Source organism: Dromiciops gliroides, chromosome 2 (assembly GCF_019393635.1).
Source record: "Dromiciops gliroides isolate mDroGli1 chromosome 2, mDroGli1.pri, whole genome shotgun sequence".
Classification (NCBI taxonomy): domain Eukaryota; kingdom Metazoa; phylum Chordata; class Mammalia; order Microbiotheria; family Microbiotheriidae; genus Dromiciops; species Dromiciops gliroides.
The window spans coordinates 186,584,922-186,603,005 of record NC_057862.1 but is presented as its reverse complement, the minus strand read 5'-3'; the positions used below and the strand labels follow the sequence as shown (position 1 = coordinate 186,603,005).

Below are 18,084 nucleotides of genomic sequence, written 5' to 3'. Positions count from 1 at the left end.
TAGAGACTCTTGTCCTCTCCATGCTCTTTTCTAGATTTAGCAAAATTCAATGATCGTGCTAAATCAATTTTTTTTTAACTTTCAAGGGAGAAAACACTGGCAAAATTGTGTTTCCTCAGGAAGACAGTGTGTGTAAATGAGAAACAGCGGATAGCAGCAGAGTGATCTCCTGTGGCCCTGTGACTACAAGCTTTTCCCATATTGTCTCCTGCTTTTATATTAATTACAACTTGCATTATCAGCTGTGAGTCTGTAGCCCAGCAAATAGAAAATACTGCCCCTTGAGACCTAGCTTCTTGTATCTATTTTCCATCTCTTTCTATTGTGTTCCACTCAGTATTCACTGCTTTTCTCCTGGTAACACTGCTCTTTAATGCAATTATGTAAGAGTAAGGAGAGTACCATATTTGCCTCCCAATTATTCAAACCACTGGGAATAGAAACATGTACTCTTGGCTTTGTGTATCTTCATAATATAAGGTTATGCTTACTGATGAACTATTGGGTACATGGTCATACTCGTTTGCATATATGTGTACACAAATCATATGTGCGATGTTACATATACACAACTAGTGTATATTAATGTTATTGTTATAATTTACATTGAACATGATCACTTTTCCCTTAATCTTCAATGTATACATGTATGAATTGTAGAGACATCTATATCCCCTTTTGTGAGCACAGCAATCTATGTAATGAAAGCAAATTGATATATCTATCAAGAGTAATAGTGTTAGGAACTACATTTTCTGTATGTCACTTTTGTTTCAGGAACCACAAAACTTCTGCATATCACTGGGCAAAAATCCAGGAAGTTGTTCTTGAGGGATGCAAACTTAGGAAAAAGAGAAAAAAGAAGTTGAGATAGACACAGATATTTCCACCCAAGAATGAATGATACTGGGATAATAGGGCATCCTTTCTGTTCATATTGTTTACAGTCTTTATACCACCAAAGAGAAGCTTAATTTACCAGATCTTTCTCTGTGTATGATTATATCACCGTCTATAGCTAGAGGGAACAACTTATGGTCTAAGCATGAGCTTCGAAGACCTAACATTTCTAGAAAATCACAGGCTAAAATTTTTAGGAATAACTTGTGCTTCATTCTTTCAAAGTAGATAAATATCATATGATTTAGTGTTTGAGAGTCTCTGAAATTTGCCATTAGGACACTCTTAAAGCATTTTATGGATTCCAAACACCTTAGGGTACTTTATAGATCAGGGTTGGGCTTTGGTTGTTTCATTGTTGTTGGTTAGTAGAGAGAAGAGGGAACATAGGTTGCTTTTGTGAAATATGTGAATTGACTAAAAACTTAAGGCAACTGGAAGTCCAACTCATCTCTAAGACTCATCCTATTTGAAAATCATATAGGCTCATGTAGACCACTTTTTCTGTCTCTTTCTCTTAACTAAACATTGTCAAATTGTTTTCATCAAGAAAATTGTCTCAAGAAATCTGATGAGCCTTAAATCAATACAGTCTGTCTTTATGAAACATGGTCTTCCAACATAGGTCAAAATTCAGCTCTGACTGGTGGAGACAAACAAGTGCTTTTCATGGTGGGAAGTCCTCAACAATCCATTCCAAACCAGTCTACTTTCCAAACCCAGAATCCTGCAATGGCTATATTTGAAAGAATATATAATTGTGATTGGATGACATTTGCCTTTAAATGTAGCTGAAGTGTTAGTGGTTAATTATTGCCTTTTTCATTGGGGTAAGATGGTTTCCTAGCAGCTCACTTAATCAAAGAGCTTACAGTACTTAAAGTCATTTGCTGTACACACTAAAAAAAAAAAAAAAAAGCCTAGGTGAACATGTTGCAGTTCTTACATTTCCTAAAAGGAAGATTCTAGCCCAATGTTGTTGCAGGGCTAAACTCATGCTAGGCTATTGTTTCTTTCCTCTTTTCATGTAATTCTTCCAGTTCTTTATCTGATTACCATCCAGCAAACAGCTGACTTTAAGAGGCTGCAAAGGGCTGAAGAGCCCCTGTCTGCTTGTTTGCCTTCAGCTTGAAGCTGTTTGAGTGTTTTCCTAACTCAGAGATTAAAAAGAAGAGCTCATAGGCACAACTTTGTCTTAATCTAGGCAGTGGAGAAACTTGATTTGGATTCCATTTCATTTCCTTCTGTTGTTTCATTTCCCTACCTTACTTTTAATGTGTATGTGTATGATTTATACTATATCCATATAGCATGTACATTCAAGATATTTTTGCTCTGTGCTTTCTTTTGTTTCATTTCTGCTTGTTGTTACCTAGTGATAGTAATGGGATGTTTTGTTTTGTTTTGTTTTTCATATAGCTATCATTACCCTTCTATAAAGCTTTTCGGTTAATTTAATGAACAACAACAACAAAAAAATGAGGCTCATGTTAATTCCCAAACTAGTCTTTCCCAGTATTTTGTTTTGGTTTTGTCTGTTTGTCTTCCCAGTCTTTTGACAGTTCTTCAAAGAGAAAATAAGCTTGTTAGATTTTTTTTTATATGAAGATATTATGTCTAGGCTTGTGACAGAACTTTTTAGTTCTGTACTTTACAATGCTTATTTGATGTGGAAACCAAACCTTGTCTAGATTTTTTTTTTTAAATCAAATGGATGAACTATATATAGTAGCAGTTTGGTGAGATTACTTTCAGATGGCTCCAAATATTTACATACGGTGTATAAATAGCATGTGTATGCTTGCCTGAAGCTTTATTGATTGATTTATGTAGGGATGGGCATCATTTCCTAAGGTTGGCATTATAGTTGGGCTTCTCTTTTGGGAACTGCTGAGGGGATTTCTCTTTCTGAAAGTTGTAGCCACGTGCTTAATTTAGGTTGTCTCATACAGGTGACAAGCTGTGCAGGTCCAGCCCTAAGGCTGATCTGTTTCATGTGTTCTTACTCTCCTTTTCTGCCAGAGGAAATTCCATCTCTTGCCTGCCTTCATGTGCTGCTGATAAAGCCTTTCCTGTACATTAGAATTCCTGTTTTCCTTTAAGCAACAGCAGGGTATTGGGAACTATCAGGAAAGGGGAGGAGGACCAGGAGGAGAGTACACTCACCATAAGTAGCACTGAGCTTTGACTATTTTCTTCACTTTTCCCCTTTAGAGAAGTAGTCGTTCTCCCTTCTATGAAACTAGTGGGCAGTGAGCTAAAATTGACTGCCTGGCTAGTATGTGAAAAGTGGATATTCACACTATCTTCCTAGTATGGATCTTAGATATTCTCATTTTGTTGTACCTTAACTACATTAACATTGAAAGAAATAAAAGTCACAATGCATATATGTGTATATATTTATGTGTATATTTGTATGTATATATATATTTATATTATATGTATATGTACATATAATATCACCTGGTCATATTCTTCGATGGTTCTTATAAACTCACTCTTATAAGGATTATATCTAAGAGGTGAATTATATGATATAGTCACAGTTAATTTTTTAGGAAATCATTCTTTAAAGAGTTCCTGATTTTCTTTTGTTCTGGCATTGCAGTTTGGGATTCTCTGAAACATTTCAGAATGATTATAAAATACTTAGATAAGAACCCCATTAGGAAATATGATCAGCTTTCTAGAAGTTAAGTACCTTGGTTAATACCTTAAGGGAAATGTAACTTTAATCCTTCTGAGAATCCCCCCCCCCCTCTATTTTTCTATGTACCTTTTGAAGACATACAGTGCAAGTCTGCAAGTGTGGCATCAATATAATATCAATTTTGCAAATACTAATGTGTTTTTCTCTCTCTCTTTCTCCCCCAACCCCCACACCTTGGTCCCCTTCCTGCTCTTTGCTCCTTGGGTCCTCATTTATGACTGGAATGAAAAATGTGGGGAAAAAATTTTCCTTGGCATCCTGACACCAGAACCCTTCATCTTGGAGAGACCATGATGATGCAACCTCAACACACTCAGCCGGCACCCCAGGGCCCTCCAGTGGAGGCCATGCTTCCCAGAGTGGAGACAACAGCAGTGAGCAAGGTAAAAGGTCAAACATTTTCCTTGTGCAAAGTAGGCATGACTAAAATAACTTTAACATTTTATGATATCAGTACATCTACCTTAGTGTAAACACAAATTGGCAGTCAGGAGAGTTTAATCAGCTTTAATTTAGGGAGACAGTATTTCCTTTTTCTTAGCTTACTTTACTTTCTAAAAAAAAATAAAAATTCAAAGTAAAAATTTTTAACCTTATTTTGCAGAAACAATTGATTAGTTCTGCCATTTTTATTTAGAAATAAATTTGGTTTCCTACAGTTTGTTTTTACGTGGTGTAAGTAAATAGAATAACAGACCTGTTTTCTAGCTATGATGCAGTAACATGTATTATACTGTAAACAGTGAACATAGCTTGTAAGAGCAATTATAAATGACTTCTTTAATATAAGTGATTAAGCATATAGCTCATAGAAAAGGAAAAAGAAAATTTGTTCTTATTTTTGATGTGCTACACAATTTCTTTCTATGGAATCCAGTATGTAGGGGTTTAATTTAGAAATTCCTGCAAATTATGTCTCAATTTACATTTCGGTAACCCTAAATGGTTGGGATGATGACTGTAGCTCTAAACCCTAAAAGCCAAGGCAACCAGTGGTGAGGGAGAATGACAGTCTGATTTAGAATAGATATAACTGTTGCAAATTCACCAACTAGACACAGAGCAACTATCTCTTGGTAGAAATGACTCTTCCATGGGTAAAATGGTAATTTAAGGAAAGATGCATTATTGAATGTGGGCCAGGAGAGTGTATAGATTTTACTTTTAAATATTTTACACTGGATGGTATCTGATCTTCTAGGTCTATTTCATTTCTATTATGACTATGTTTATAGCCCCAATATTTAAGCATTAGATAGGCTTCTGAATAGAGGACAGGTTAATAGCTTGAGCTGTCATCTCCTGTGTGTGCCAGTATAAGTGGGGGGTATGAAGGGATTCCTTCACTTCTTCATGCTCTGGAGTATGCCTTTGGACCACTGTTGTTCTAGGAGAATGCTAGTGGTTGGACAAGTCTCCTTTCCAAGAGCTATTAACTTGTAAATGGATTCAAAGATAATCAAAATTTAAATAGACTTTTAAGTAGTCTAGATCTGAAATAGAGAAGAATGTCTTAGGTAGTAAATTGTGGAACATATTAATGTTTTTAGTAGACGGTGTCCACATTGTTTGTAGTGTGTTTGGGGGAAAACTAAACTATATGGTGTATTGATCCATAAGTCTAACTGACTATCTGCCACCAAGCACTTACCAACTTGATTAGGAGTCAGAGCCACGTGGGCAGAGCAATGCACTTTTAAATAAGTTCCATTTTATTGTTATCCTCTTCTCCTTTGCCCTCCCATCCTAAAATAAAAACTATTGCAGAGCCAGAAAGGGTTAAATGTATCTATTAATTAAATACAACACCCTAAACATTCTACAAAAGAGGGAAAAAGGAGAAGCTGATTTAATGGTCTAATGAGGCCATCTTCCAGAGACTTGTTTTGTGTGCGGCTTGCTTTGACCTTTCGCTTTGCTCAGGAGCCCAGCGCTTCATTTTTCACATTCTTGCAATTACGTTAACGCTTCAAGCATTTCTGACTCCAAGTCAGCTAGCAACACCAGGCATAACTCAACACTGTGAGTTTTTCTCCTCTCTGTAGATTCATTAACAGGTCACCAAGGTCCCAACTGAAATTTAAAACTGACTGGTTCTGTTGGGTTAGTTGAATTATAGCAAAGGAGATAGCAGGAAGGGGGCTGAGACAAGGGGAGGAGAGAGAGAGAAGACCCTAGGGTTTGGGGCAGAGAATACTTGTGTAAACCCCTAAGGTATATAACTTTATCATTCCAACCATTTATTTTTTGGCAGGAAAAATAAAAGACTTGAATATGTCTTAGGTGAATGTTTCCCTTATTTGGGGCTAACACATTCAACCATGTTCTGGAGAAAGAAAATCTAGGAGCCTTGGGTTGCGGTACCAACTTATTCAATGTTGATGGATTTGATTCCTGTAGGATTTTGTTCCTTTTAATCATATCTTGGTAGGATTAAAAATGGATATGGTAGCTTATATGCATAAGAACTAGGGCATCAATAATCTTTAATATACTACAGTTTAAAGAAACAGTGTCACCATTAGAAAACAGTCTAGTTTGACATGGGGAATTTTGTACCTGGCTTACTGACGACATTAATTGTTCCACATTTGGTAGTGCTGTTGGACCTCAGAAAGTAGCCTCAGTAAAGAATGTCATTTAGATTTTTTTTTTAAAGCAGAGTAGTTTCTTTGTTTTGTTTCGCTGGAATGTGTGTGTGTGTGTGTGTGTGTGTGTGTGTATGTAGACCATACTTGATTATACGTTATAGTGGAAATGTCTGAAATAGTGGTCTTTATAATAGTTTGCTATTTTGGCCCCTGGAATTGTCCAAGGTAGCTTTCTGTGGGAAAGATTAATTATCTGCTTCAGGGCAAAGTCAACAGAGATATTGACTGAAATCACATGCGTTTATCCTAGGTTAAATCTTAGAGTTGATGCATAATGCAAAACTTAGGTTGGAAGCTTTTGACCCTCTGTATTAAACATTCTAGTGTATGACTTTGCAAGCCTACTTTGTAGTCCAGAAAATAATTTTCTTGGTTATTCAAAATTTATTAGCACAACAGGCATATGGGAATCTGCAAAATGATTCAGTTTCAAAACAAATTATGATAAACAGGAAAAATAGGAATGAATTGTACTAAATACAATGTTTTCATACACATTTTAAATTAAACTTTAATAGCCATATGTTATAAAACAATACATGCATTTATGTTGCTGTATTATTCTTTTGAATATTTTTACTATATTGATTGAATGTATATCTCTCATTTGTAACCTCAAAATACCTCATTTTATGACCTGATAGTGAAAGAGCTATGGTTACACAGGTGAAAGGTCATCTTTCCCCGCCCCCACCCAACCCCCCAGACTCCATGCTCTTACAACAAACCGAAAGGAAAAAAGCTCACATTTTCAAAACAGGAAAAAAAGAAGAAACTTTATAGCATGTAAAGTCTCACTGGAAGTACATCATTTTAAGAATTACCCCATTCCTAACAGCAAACCGTGTGGATTATGAACCAGACTTTCCAAGTATAGTGACTTGTCTTGCTTAAAGAAGGTTTAGGAAGGCAATTTGTCTTATTAGCTACTTAGAATGGAGAAGGAAATCTAGCTCTGAAAAGCTTGATAGAACTGGGCTTCTGATCACATTTTCTAGGCCCTGAAAAGTCACTTTTCCTCTTTGTCTCTGGTTCCCTAACAGTAAAATTGTGTTGTTAATACTTGGGGACTCTATTTCAGCATCAGCTCCTTTATATATCATTGGTTGTTTTGACTGAGCAAGGACTTTGAAGTAGGCCCCTTGTTCACAGAGTACTATGAGAGACTTGGATGAAAGGCACGATATATGTACAAAGTATTATTATTATTATTGATGTGTATGTGTAACTCCCATTAACGTTGATGGGAGTTATGCATGTGAATTGGCAGGAGAATAGACCCCTCAGTGTTTAGAGCACATGAAATTTACATTTTTTCCACTGCTGTAATTGAGATGTTGACAAATTGGAGAATATTGATGAGCCTTTGTTTTAAGTATTTTGTGCCAAGTTTGTTTTATTTTTCCTGGTTTGAACAATGGTGTGGGTTCAGCAGCAATGAATAAAAAGGGTAGAGTAAAGATAACTTTGTATTTCAATATTTTGATGTGCCAATATGAAATAAATTGTCTTAGGCAAATGGAATATGCTGTTTTAATCATTAGCTATGCATGAAAGAAAAATTGATGTTGACATCTTTGCTGTAAAATCGTTGTAATGGGGCCTTCCTTACAATTCATTTTTGTAAAATTCATTTTGTACATTTTGCAGCAATTGAACAATCCCTGCACTGTGAATAGGCAGGATTCCCAGAAATACCGAGACAGTTGGCCCAGTAACTGCTGAGCTCACACTGCACGCCACACGCACATTAACCATACTGTTGCCAGATCCAGTTTAGCCTCAATACATTAACATTTAAGCACCCACCCATCCCTTTTCTTTCAGTATACAGTATTATATGAGCCAGCACATCCCTCCCCCCACCACCAATTGTCACCCCACTCCAACCATTTATGGATGCATCTATCATCCAGTCAATGAGGCAAGAAATTTGTAGTAAATCTTTTATATATTTATTTATTATACAATTTTCTTGTTATTATATTGTTGAAATCTTCAAAGACTCCTCACTTTATGGAATTTAAGACTGAGAGATGGGTGAGTTTCTAAAATATTCTAAAATGTAACTTAGCCCTTTCAACTCAAGTTCTATGGATTAAAAAAGAATTTTTTCCCTCTGAAAACATACTGGTTATTAAAAAAACACTTACTATGTGCCCTGAATATGTTCTAGTGGGATTTCTTATTCATCTTAGGAAAACTCTGTCAATGGAATGTTTTCATAGTGGTAGGAATCTCTTTAAAATAACCCTAAATACAATATGACAGATGCCATCTGGCATAATCTTTTGCTAGTTGCTTTTAACTTTTATTTTTCCTACAGCTAAGTTCATCCAAAGCTGGTCACTAACTGTAATGATAGAGTAAATTATATTTTTTCTACCTCTCCCTATTTGCACCAAAATGATTCACCAAGAAAATAAGTGAACAATAGTGCAAAAACTTCTGGGATATGGACTACTGATATTTGCTCTTTATTCCATCCTCCACCTCAACCCAATACCTTTCTTCACATAAAATATATTAGTCTGTCTTTCTCCTCTGGACAGACCACCAAATATTTTCTTGTTGTCCTCTGGGAAAATTATAGTCATAGTTGTTAGAAATCAAAATAAAATACTGATAATTGAATGCTCTAAGAAAAAGCAGATCTCTAAATGCTTTCTGGAGCTATTGCTAATTTTTGACTAATTTTTTTCTGTTTTCATTAACTTAGTTGAAAAATCTAGTGATGGAATCTCTGGGTTTTTTTTTAAACTTAGTCATGTAAAGGGATGTCTCCTGATGCCAGTTAGAGTTTAATTTAGAGTAGTAATTAAACTTGAATACTGCCTCATAAACAAAAGATAAACAATAAACCAGCCACGTTCCCTGCTGTTTCATAGCTTTCTTTCCCAGATGTTTTAGCCTGATAATTTTTACACAGTGAACTACCTAGTATGGAGTTTTGTGGACAGAGGTCAAAGATGAGTTCTTTGAAATAGGCTTTTTTTTTTTGGTGGGGTTTAACTACCCCCCTCCCAGTTAAACAAAGAGCCAATAGACTTTCCAACATTTTTTTTTTAAATTCTGAAACATTGAAAGACACTTATATTTGATTTTGTAACCAAGTCCACTTGCTTAAAGCAGATGTGCTCCTTAAAATCATCAGTTCATTCTTTACAGTTTTATTTTATTTTATTTTTTGTCCTTTAGAAGTACTTTGATAATAAATTTTCTTTTAAGGGGGTGGTAATGGGAAAAGGAGTAGATTTTTCTTTAAGTGTTCCATTGATACTGAGCTTAAAAAAAAAGAGGTTGACAAGTATTTTTTTTCCCCTTTAAAATGTTTTCTTAACTTCCCTCCATTTCTCCCCTCCACAACTTCCATCTTTGCTATTCATGTGTTCTTCTTTGATTATTAGGGATCTTGTGTCCATTTCTGGACCTTACCCCTGTCAGACATGATCTTTCTAATTGTCAGGTACTAGTAGGCCGTTCAAATGCAGAAGCCATGTTATTTTCACTGGGTGGGGTAATTACTGAAAGCTGAGAATAGCTGCACTAAAGACAGAGGGATACTTTCATGATCCCATTAGCATAAGAGTGGGTAAATTATTCATGCCAAGTGAGGATTCTATGGGGAAAAGTATAGTTAATGCACATAGTTTTTAAATGTATCCCTTTCTGCTCTGAGACTAAATTCTTGTTGGATTCAGTTCTCAGACGTTTACGGGAAAGCTCTAGTGGCATGTTAGATGCCGTTCATCTCTCTCTGTTTGCAGCACTCTCAATAGAGACCATCTGGCAAAGATCCAAAAGGTGATTAAACAAAATGATCAGCTCTTGTTGCTGTGTTACATGTCCAATACTCTGGATTAAAAAACATGACCCGCGACAGTCAGCTAGCATCCTTCCTCTCCCCACCCAATCCCTCCTCCCATTCCCCGTATAAGAATTCAGATGGTCCACAAATGTCTATGCCATCTTTGTGTCCTTATGGCCCATAATCATGAACAGGTTGTGTGAATGGTTCTTTCTGTAGCACTGTCTGTTCCCAGCAGCATAGAAGCATTTCATATTAATTGGGTCAGTCTAATGTTCATATTGACATGGGGAAGAATTACTAAAATTTATTCTTATAGCAGACAATGAAGATGTGTGTGTGCACGCACGCACGCGTGTGTGCTTTCTTCCATGAGGGAAGAGGGATCTGACAACTGGCTTGTGCAACTGATTAATTTTCCTTGAAACTGGAGAAAATCAAAGCATGAAAAAAACCACAACTGTCATTCTTTGAAAACAGTACACAACCCTTTAAAACCAAACAGAATGGTTTGGGGGTGGGGGAGGGTTAAGGAGGTTGGGTATATGAGTAGAAATGAGATCTAGTTTTAATACCATAATCAAGGATGAATTTACAGGGCCATTCAGAAGAGTACTCCCTTCCCATAAACAAGCTGATAATCACAGGGAATCTAACTCCCAATTAGCTCTTCCTTCCTTCACACAGATCAGGGTCTATGTCCTCCTTAAGTCCTGATAGATTGCTATTGAGGCAGACCTTTTTATGCTTTATTTCAATTTCAAAAGTTGGGAATTAGTCGTTTTTTATTGTGCAGACATCCATTTAATAAGCAAGGTAATTTTTCCAGCCAATCACTTCACGATTGAGTTAAGGTAAAAATGCCAAGATCTGTGAATAGGGGACAGATGTATCTTATCTTTGGGGGGTTGTACCAAATGCCAAATAGTGGTGTAAATTCAATAGAAACCAGACATCATGAGGAAATGATTGAAGAAATATTGAGATTAAATCTGTGAGTGGAATACATATATGCATACATTTATTTTACAACAGTATAATTAATTGTTAGCATTCTGGACTTTGCATAAAGCCTTAACTGAGTTTTAGCAAGGGACAGCTTAATAACCTAAGTTAAATGCACCCAAACTATAAAAGAAATATTACTTATTGATGGTTATTCATAGAATGAGTTGACCTTCATTTAGTACTGGAGAAAATATTTTAAGACTGATATTACACAGTAGATTTATCTAAAGGGAAATGTCAAGAATAGAGAAAGAATAAAGGGGAAAAAAGACAAAAACACTATTTCAAATGTTTCAAAGAAAAAAAACCACCAATCCTGTCAGCTACTCTTAGACTAGAAGGGGAAAGCAATAGGTATGAGATACAGATGCACCCCTACTACACAGGGAGGGGAATGGGGTTCCCCTTGAGTCAGTGCAGTGTGGCAGATGAAAGGGACTTGCATAGCCTTGGGGGTCTTAAGGCTATTATAGGGCAACTCATGCTCTCTTATCATGCTGATTTTTCAATTGATTTTTGGCTGTACGGTACTTGTTGAAGCCCTCTAGAGCATCAAACACAGATTTATGTTACTATACATTGTAATACACGTGTTCTGTTTTCCCCCCTCATTATCTCTACTTTGCCTGGTAACAATAGTTCTGTTACCCTATGGTATGAGTTCCCATCAATACCCCTTCTTCATCCTGCCCCTCACCCTATCTTCTCAATTCCTCCTCCCGTCTTCAACCAAGAGTTTCTAGGAATTCAGATCATTAGGGCTGAAAAGTGGAATAACAACCATTTTTATTCAACTCTATATTAGAAAACTTTTGCTTTGGATTTTGCTTTAAAATTGTGTTTATATCAAAGCAACCAATAATGTAAATAATTTAATGTGGAAGTCCATTTCACCTATCATATTTACCACCCAATTTTCTTTAGTTAAGCAATAGTCTTCCCATGATAATGAGAGAAAACTAATATGAAACTTAAAGCGTATCATTTTTTTTCTCTCTCTGGAGATGTTCCTTCTCCCCCACCCCCACTTTCTTGGCAAGACTATTCTTTACTTAGAGATTAAGTTGTAAAGTTAGACTTACAACTTTACAAAATTGTAAATTCTTTACACAGAGTTTTGTTATAAAGACTAGTTTTAGGCAGATGAAATAAATTGATTTATTGTGAGAGGGGCACAGAATTTTATTTTCTCTTTTTAAAGTAGGTTAATGGATTTAAAACTAAAGTAGCTTGAGAAAGTCTGCAGGTGTACCTTTACATATATTGAATCTATTTTGGGGGTCAGATTTCCTTTTAGGGAACTTCAAGAGACTATTTAAATAGTGAAACTTTATGGTATAAAATCTTTCTTTCAATATAACAAAAATATATAATCATTTGGGATTCAAACATCTTTTGGTTATGCAATAGTTTTGTGACAATGCTATTACTTATGATGGAAGCTAATATATGTATACACGCACATATATATGTTTATAATATATTTCTTCTTAAATTTTGTATGTAGCTTAGAAGGTTGGTAGTGACACATATGTTTGGTGTAAAATAATTTAAACATGAATTAATGGAGAAATTAATAAGATAAATCACTTAAAGTATTAAATTATTTACATGATAAACTAAGCATACATTTGGCCCATACTCCATAGTTAGGAAATGGACTTTGACAGTATATTTAGGTAAAACAATTTGAAATCTTCTATTACAGTGTTATAGTGGAAAGTGAATTGGATCAGGATCCAAGAGAGACCTGGGTTCAATTCCTAGCTCAAGAACTAGTTAGATGTGTGAGTTTGAGTAAGTTGTTTGACTTCCCTGGGCCTTGGATCAGATTATATCTAAGATCTCTTTCATTTCTGATAATCCATGAATGATTCTGTGTAGCAGGCATAGAATCAAACTTTTTATGGGTGATTTTCCATACATGTATTCCAGTTAGTCATATTTTACTTTCAAACATATATATTTATAATGAGCAACACAAAGAAACCCTTATTCTATAGTCCTTTAACTGTAAACAAACCACTGGACTCAGAGGCTGTGTGTTCATTCCTGATTCTGCTCCTCTATGGTGCTATATAGGATCATCAGCAATTTTCTTATTCTCATTGAATTTTAGGTTCTTTCTCTGTCAAATGAAAGTTGGACCAGATTATCTCCTATGTCCCTTCCAGCTCTAGGATTCTATGTTTGCATTCTTGTGCCTTATGGTTCTCTTGTGTTTGTGTACTTCATTTTTTTTTTAAGTATTCATTTTCTTTCTCAGATTTCCAAGGCTAGTTACAACATATAATGTTGGTGTTTCAGTATTTTTGTTATAGACATAGATATCAATGTTATTATTTCATTTTGGTAAGAGAGTGGCTGCGAGGTCCATTATTCCATAGCTTTGGACCTTGTTGTCTGAAGAAAGTCAAGGCTGGCAAGTCAGGTTAAGGTCACTAAACATGGTAGGATTAACATTATCACACTACCCTGTTTACAACATATAAGGTCTGGTGCATGTTATTAATGCAGTTAACTCTCTGTTACCCCTTATTCAAGCAATTATAAATCTCTCTTACTTGGCTTTCCCATTCTTCAGCTAAGTATAATGATAATTGATAGCCATTATGATGACCCCAAGATGTGATTGCAACATCTTGAAATGTCTTTTGCATGATCAAAGAATGATTAAATCATTTTCAGGGCAGTTTTAGTGTTAATTGTATTTTATTGTGTTCCACTTGTTTGAAAATTCATAATGCATATAAGGTATACATACGTTTTCTGCATTGATCAGAATAAATGATTAAATGAAACTCTATTCTTGGGGGCAGCTAGCTGGTGCAGTGGATAAAGCACTGGCCCTGGAGTCAGGAGTACCTGAGTTCAAATCCCGACTCAAACACTTAACATTTACTAGCTGTGTGACCCTGGACAAGTCACTTAACCCCCATTGTCCCACAAAAAGAAAACAACAACAACAACAACAAAACCCCTCTATTCTTTTATCATACTAGATGACAGATATTTCGTTATATGATAAGAATGATGCATCCATTTCTTTTCAAATTTGAAGCTTTTTAAAGAAGCAAAGAGAATGCAAAAAAAGTTTTATAAAATGTATTTACTAATATTGGTTCACCTATCTCCATTCATAAATGCCAACTCCAAAAAAATGAATAAAATACTAAAAATTGTATTATATACCCAGTGGAGTCTATGAGGAAAAGTTAATAAATGTTATGTACTACAAGGGGTAATGGAAGTTCCTTGAGAATTCTTTAAAGACAGACCCTCATCTCTCTAAGTTTAGATGTTTGAGGTGACTTGCCTAAAGACAGGTGGCCGGATTGGATGACCTCTCAAGGTCCCTTCCACATCTATGATTTTTTTAATAATAGATGTTCCTACCGAATGCCAAAGGCAGATCTTCCATTGAATCCTCAGTTGCCAAGAGACTAGAGTACAGTTGGAAAAGACTGTATGTTTTAAAAGTGGGTGTTTTTTTAAGTAAAGATTATGGTAGCTCAATTTCCTATACATTTCATAGAGACTAGAATTTTCTAGAGATTGGATAAATAGAAATTCCCATTAAAACTATAACAATGTTGTATTTTCTCAAATAGTTCTGCAAACCAGAAGAACTACGGACACTACATTTATACCTTTTCAACACTTGATAAAACCCAGTAACGGAATAATTTTCAGATAGTTTTTAAGCATTGATAGTATCATGTCAGTGTTTAATAAAGTTGAATCAAAATAGTAGTTTATTATTTCTATTTATGTAGCCTCTGGGGCTTATACACATAGGTACTTTTTGTAAATTTAAATTCTATAGTATTTCTATAAATATTTGCAACCATAAATATTTTGCTAATAATACAGCAATACACTGAATCAACAGGAATGAAAAAAGACACATCATAATGATGTTTGATTAAATTGAAAGAGACTTTAATAGTCATCTAGCACTACCTCCTCATTTGACAGATCAGGAAACTGAGTCCTAGAGAGGTTAAATAAGTCACAACAAGTAACAGTTAATGACTAGCAAGCAAAGCAAATGTCAAAGCCCATTCAAAAATTTTTAAATATTCTAGGGATTATTATATTTAAGAGATGGGACAGTGTATAAGTGTGACTGATTTTTGTGATGCAAAAATGTAATTTTTACCTCACAGTATTGTTTTAGGAAAAGTGTAAGGTGCTGTCTAAATTTAAGCTATATTTACAGTAATTAATCATCTTTAAGAAAGCATGAATTGGGTGAAATACTGTTTCAGACAACACTTAACTCTACTTGGAACAGTATTACAAAGGTGTTTTCATACTTTACAGTGGATTTTGTTTACAATATATAAACAAAGTTACTGAGAAATATTATTGGTTGAGCCAAGCTTACTCAGGGGTTAACCTTTGTATCCAATCTCTCTGTGGTTCTCACACTTCATATCTGACATTCTCCTTAGTGGTTTGCTCAAGCTTGCTAGTTGTTTGCAGTAACTTTGGGCTTCATCCAAATTCCATGTTGTAGACTATAAGTCAATCATGCATCTCAATTTCTATGGGAAAAAAATATTGGTGCATATTTCTATGAAGATGACTTTTGTTGTTAAGGCATACAAGAATAATTTTCCAAGTAGAAGAGAAAAAAGTAATTCTCTATAAAATCCCAAGTCTCCTATACTCTGACTATACTTGCATAAAATGCCCTATTAATTGAAACTCTTCTTGGGTATGCACTCCCAAATTGTATACACTGACTGTCCCCTGGGTATTTGGCACTGTATTAGATATTAGAATATCTCCCTTTCTCTCTTATCTATATTTATATCTCCCTGCTATCATCTCTATCTCTATCTGTATCTATATTTATATACATATACATGGTACCTTTGAGAAGTTTACAACCTAGAGTCCAGTTTCAGTTATTGCTAAATACATTTTACTACAGGTTATATTGAGGAAGAATCTTCTTCAAAAAGTATTTGCTGAGGGCCAGTTAGGTGGCGAAGTAGAGCATGGGCCCTGGAGTCAGGAGTACTTGAGTTCAAATCCGGCCTCAGACACTTAACACTTACTAGCTGTGTGACCCTGGGCAAGTCACTTAACCCCAATTGCCTCACTTAAAAAAACAAAAAAAGTATTTGCTTAGATAGAGATCAGTAAATTTTGTTGCAAAGCCATGGAAAAGTAATTCCTACACAGGTATATATGAGAGAGGAAGGAAGAAGCAGATGACTTCTTTCACTTTGGTTGACAGTTTAGTGGCCATTCTTGTGAGATGAAATAGGGCCACCTGGAAATCTTCTAGGGACAAGAACTACAGAGCCTTAACTTGCTCTCATTTCACTGGTCTATAGACCACCACTACAAGAATGTATCAAAACTGATCACCATATAACCAGGTCTGGGACTTTGCCTTGGAGACATTTTTCCTTCATTCATAGTTGAGGAACAACTTGCCTGTGTTCTATGGTTAAGAAATGGTGGGACCAGAATCAGGGGGCATCAAAGGAGAACCAATATAGTCAGAGGCTAAGTGCATTCATTATTATCATCAGGTAATTTAAAAGTAAAATTGTAAATTAGGGGTTCTTAATCTTTTTGTGTGTCATAGATTTCTTTGGCAGGATGATGGGTCCTATGGACCCCCTTCTCAGAACAGTGTTTTTCAAATAATTGAAATAAATTTTAAAATTCAATTAGAGGCTAGTGAAAATAAAGATATAGGGTTGTTTTTTACCATCCAAGTTCACAGACTGAAATCTGTCCATGTTTTTTTTTTTCCTGAGGTGTAAATATTACCACCTAATTTTTTTTTAAAGTGAGGCAATTGGGGTTAAATGACTTGCCCAGGGTCACACAGCTAGCAAGTGTCAAGTGTCTGAGGTCAGATTTGAACTCAGGTACTCCTGAATCCAGGGCTGGTGCTCTATCCACTGTGCCACCTAGCAGTCCCCTAAGGCAGCATTTCAAAGTGGGATGGGCACCAAGTTTGGAATCAGAAGACCTGGATTCAAATCTTGCCCAAAGTCTCTGGGTTTCTACTTCCTCATCTGGAAGAAGACAGAATTAGACTACTTGATCTCTAAGGGCCCTTCCAGCTCTAAATATATGGACTTTAAAAATCACAGGACCTCGGCTTTTGAATTGAAGGGATCTTAAAGATCACCTCCCTTATCTTACAGATGAGGAAACAGACCCGGAGAGGTTAAATGATTAGTCTAATTTCACACAGGTAGTAAGTGGCAATATTTGTATTCAAATCCAGATTCTCTGACCCAAGATTCAGTTTACCATATTTAAAGATTCAAGATTTATTAAATTAAAAGAAAAAATATCCAGTATATCAGCATGTCAATTAGTACTTGGTATTATTAAAACTATTTCCTCACCTCCCTCCCTCCACCCCAATGACATGAATAGGGTGCCTCTACTTTGAACTGTTGGAGACCTTAAAATCTTGTGTCATGCTAATGAGTAGCAGAAACCCTGATTGTATGCCCACCTGTGTCTCCCATAAACTCTCCTACTCTAGAAGCAGTAATCCTTAAAGATTTTGCTATTTGGCTAAGTTTTTCTCTAGCCTCAAACTACCTTAACACTTCTAACTTTACATTCAAGATAATTCTAATTTTCTTTCTCAATTTTTCCATACTTAAGCTTATTGGCCTCTTTCCACCCATCTTGCCTGGTAACACCTATAGAGTTTGTTATAGTGTCCTTAGCCAAGAATAAATAGCAGCAAATAAAGCTAAGGAGCAAAATATCTAATCCTTTTTAACTGCAGAGGCAGATTTCAATGTCTGCTATGTGTATACTTTAATATATCCCCCCACAATGTAGTAGACCATCAATGGATGTTTTAGATGAATGAATGTAATTTTCTTACAATGAATTAATGGCTTATAACCTGCAACAAATTTGGAGGTTACTATATGTATGTTGACATGATTTCTTTAGTTGGTAGGTGGTTTCCTCATTGTGGGCTATGAGAATATCAGAACTTGATG

General features: G+C 35.5%; 1 protein-coding gene across 12 annotated transcripts in view; it reads left to right on the top strand.

Moving 5' to 3' along the window:
• MEIS2 (Meis homeobox 2) overlaps positions 1 to 18,084 on the top strand; it is a 232,595-nt gene that overhangs the window by 13,763 nt on the left and 200,748 nt on the right. For all 12 annotated transcript variants that reach the window (XM_043986282.1, XM_043986281.1, XM_043986285.1 and 9 more), the window contains exon 7: positions 3,882 to 3,996. In XM_043986282.1, the coding sequence (XP_043842217.1) occupies positions 3,882 to 3,996 (115 nt within the window). The remainder of the gene's footprint in view (positions 1 to 3,881; positions 3,997 to 18,084) is intronic.